The following is a 2,663-nucleotide window of genomic DNA, read 5'->3' on the forward strand; positions in this document are numbered from 1 at the left end:
GTTGGAGCTAAACTCTGCAGGACACCGGCCCTGCAGGACTGAGTTTGGACACCCCTGGATTAAATTATTAAATTGATAAAATAGATATAATGTGTGTGTTATTATATTACAGTAAAAAAAGGTCCTTGAATATACATTTTGAATACATTTTTCAAGGTAAATGTATTGTTTTGTAAGGTCTGTTTTGGGTTTTGTTTCTGGTTTAGGTTTTCATGTCTTTTATTTTGATATTTTGCCTTGTTTCATGTTCCTGTCATTGTGTCATGTGATCCTGCCATGTGGTACTCTTGTCTGTGTGTCATGTTCTGATTGGTTGTCCTAGTCATGTGTCTTGTTTCCTCATTGGTTGGTTCTTGTCATGTGACCCTGATTATTTGCTATAAGTAGCCATCATTTTGCCTTTGTGCTTTGGCGTGTATTGAATGTATTTATCCTGCTGTCGATGAGTGTTTAAGTCATAGTCAAGTTAAGTTAAGTCAAGTCTAGTCTGTTCAATTCAAGTCTTTGTTTGTTGGTATTTTGGAATACACTTTGTTTAATAAAATCTGCACTTGGATTCACTACGCTCGCCTACAGTGGACTATCATTACATGTTTAGGGCTTCTTTTTATAAATATGATAAATGATTAATTTCTAAGTATCAATACTTTTGGGGGACGTCACACAATGACATCACTGCTTTTTTCCCTAATAAATAATAATTGTAATATAAAAAATAATGATATATCAGGCTTTTTTGCTGATTTTTAAATTTATGTCTCAAAAAATATCAAAATGAATTTTAATCAGAAATGAAAAACATGCTCACCACAGAAGAAATGTTGAAAAACATTTAAAACTGGTACTTTATGGCTCACAAGGGCTGTGGAATAAATCAACTAGGAACAAAAAGAGATCTAGTAGTACTTGTAATGATGGAGAAAAAAAACCTGATAAAGGTTTGAAAGCCAAAATGTATAATTCAATTCTCCTCACATGTGCTGCTGGATTTCTTTTTGTTGTTTCAAAAAATATGTTTCTTCATGTATTTATCCTCTGGTCTGCAGCAAGAGCTTAAGCAGTCACAGAGGAGATGCCAGCAGGTCATAAAGGAGCGTGAGACGGAGCTACAGGATCTGAGTCACGCCGTCCTCTCTCTCAGGGTGAGTCTATTACTGCCAGGAGGTGGAAAATCTTAATGGACAAGTGGAATAGTGTGGGTCAACTTATGATCCTTATTAGACCCGTTATACACAGAGAGGTTCTTGGACTCATCACTTCTCTGGTTCTGTTTGTTGTATAACAGAGCTCTGCCCAGGCAGCAGTGGAGGATACGGAGAAGATCATCAGTGAGCTGATTCAGTCCATTGAGGCACTGTGTTTTGAGGTGACAGAGATGATAAAAGCAAAGGAGCAGATGGAATTAGACGAGGCACATGGATTTATGGAGAAACTAGAGCAGGAGATCGCAGAGTTCAAGAGGAGAGATGCTGAATACGACACGCTTGCACACCTTGATGATGAAACTCAGTTCCTGAAGGTAGCGTCAGTGCTAAAGTACATGTCATTTGTGATTTTGGTCTAAGAGAGTTTATTTCATTATATTCCTCAGAGCTATGAAGCACTGTGTAGTCAGCCGGAGTTGGTGACCTCTCCTGCAGTTCTAGTTAATCCGGACTTCTCTTTTGAGATGGTGTCAAGAAAACTCACATATCTGTGTGAGGACATTAAAGATCTGTGCCAGAAGAAATTGGAGAAATTGTCAAAAAAAGGTAAGTCGTCATCTGAATATATTTTGAATAGCATGCTAACTACACATTTCAGTGTAAAATTGCAGTATATTCCAGGTTCATAATTGTATTACTTTAATAGTAATTTCACAGTTGGACTTCTCTTGTGTATAACTGGTTAATGACAGCTTTATAATAAACAAGAGCAGTAAATGACATGTTGTTAGCAGCATTCTGCTGTTTCACAGTAATTTGGCTGAAAATAACCCAATGTGCATTTATTTCACAGCAAATTTTTGACCTAATTTATCTAATACTGTAAATTCATGACAAATTTTACAGTGCATTTCAATGTGATTAATGAATCACATTCTGATTCCTTATTATTGGATAATATTGCCAGAAGTTTTATTTTGCTAAATTAAATGATAAACCACTGAATTAAAAACTTGATTGCTGGGCAATGATTAATCACTATTAATCGCATCCAAAATAAAAGTTTTAGTGTACATAATATATGTGTGTGTACTGTGTATATTTATTATGTATATATAAATACACATACATACATGTATATATTTAAGAAAAATGTGTTATGTTTATATATTAAATATATTTATATATAATATAAATTATATGAATATAAATATAGTTTTTGGAATGTGAGTAACACACACACACACACACACACACACATGCAATCAAATGTGCAACAGACAACAGAATTACTGTCTGTTAATCCATGACTTGTGTCTCTGGATTTCAGATTCGGGTCCCCTGACTCTCGACCTGAACACGGCTCACAGAAACCTCAGCGTTTCCTCAGAGACTGGTGAGGTGACGTGCAGCAAAACCTCTCTCTCCGTTCCTGACCACCCAGAGAGGTTTGACAGCTATTACCAGGTCCTGTGCAGGGAGAGCGTGTCCGGCCGATGTTACTTCGAGGCAGAGCGG

At 36.4% G+C, this 2,663-nt stretch overlaps 1 protein-coding gene across 1 annotated transcript in view; it reads left to right on the forward strand.

Moving 5' to 3' along the window:
• Positions 1 to 2,663, forward strand: part of LOC107687190 (E3 ubiquitin/ISG15 ligase TRIM25-like) — a 6,268-nt gene that overhangs the window by 2,887 nt on the left and 718 nt on the right. The window contains exons 2-5 of the mRNA XM_016484422.1: positions 1,047 to 1,142; positions 1,286 to 1,519; positions 1,592 to 1,826; positions 2,476 to 2,659. Of these exons, the coding sequence (XP_016339908.1) occupies positions 1,047 to 1,142; positions 1,286 to 1,519; positions 1,592 to 1,826; positions 2,476 to 2,659 (749 nt within the window). The remainder of the gene's footprint in view (positions 1 to 1,046; positions 1,143 to 1,285; positions 1,520 to 1,591; positions 1,827 to 2,475; positions 2,660 to 2,663) is intronic.

The sequence above is a fragment of the Sinocyclocheilus anshuiensis genome, unplaced genomic scaffold, assembly GCF_001515605.1.
Source record: "Sinocyclocheilus anshuiensis isolate Anshui unplaced genomic scaffold, SAMN03320099.WGS_v1.1 scaffold1355, whole genome shotgun sequence".
Classification (NCBI taxonomy): Eukaryota; Metazoa; Chordata; class Actinopteri; order Cypriniformes; family Cyprinidae; genus Sinocyclocheilus; species Sinocyclocheilus anshuiensis.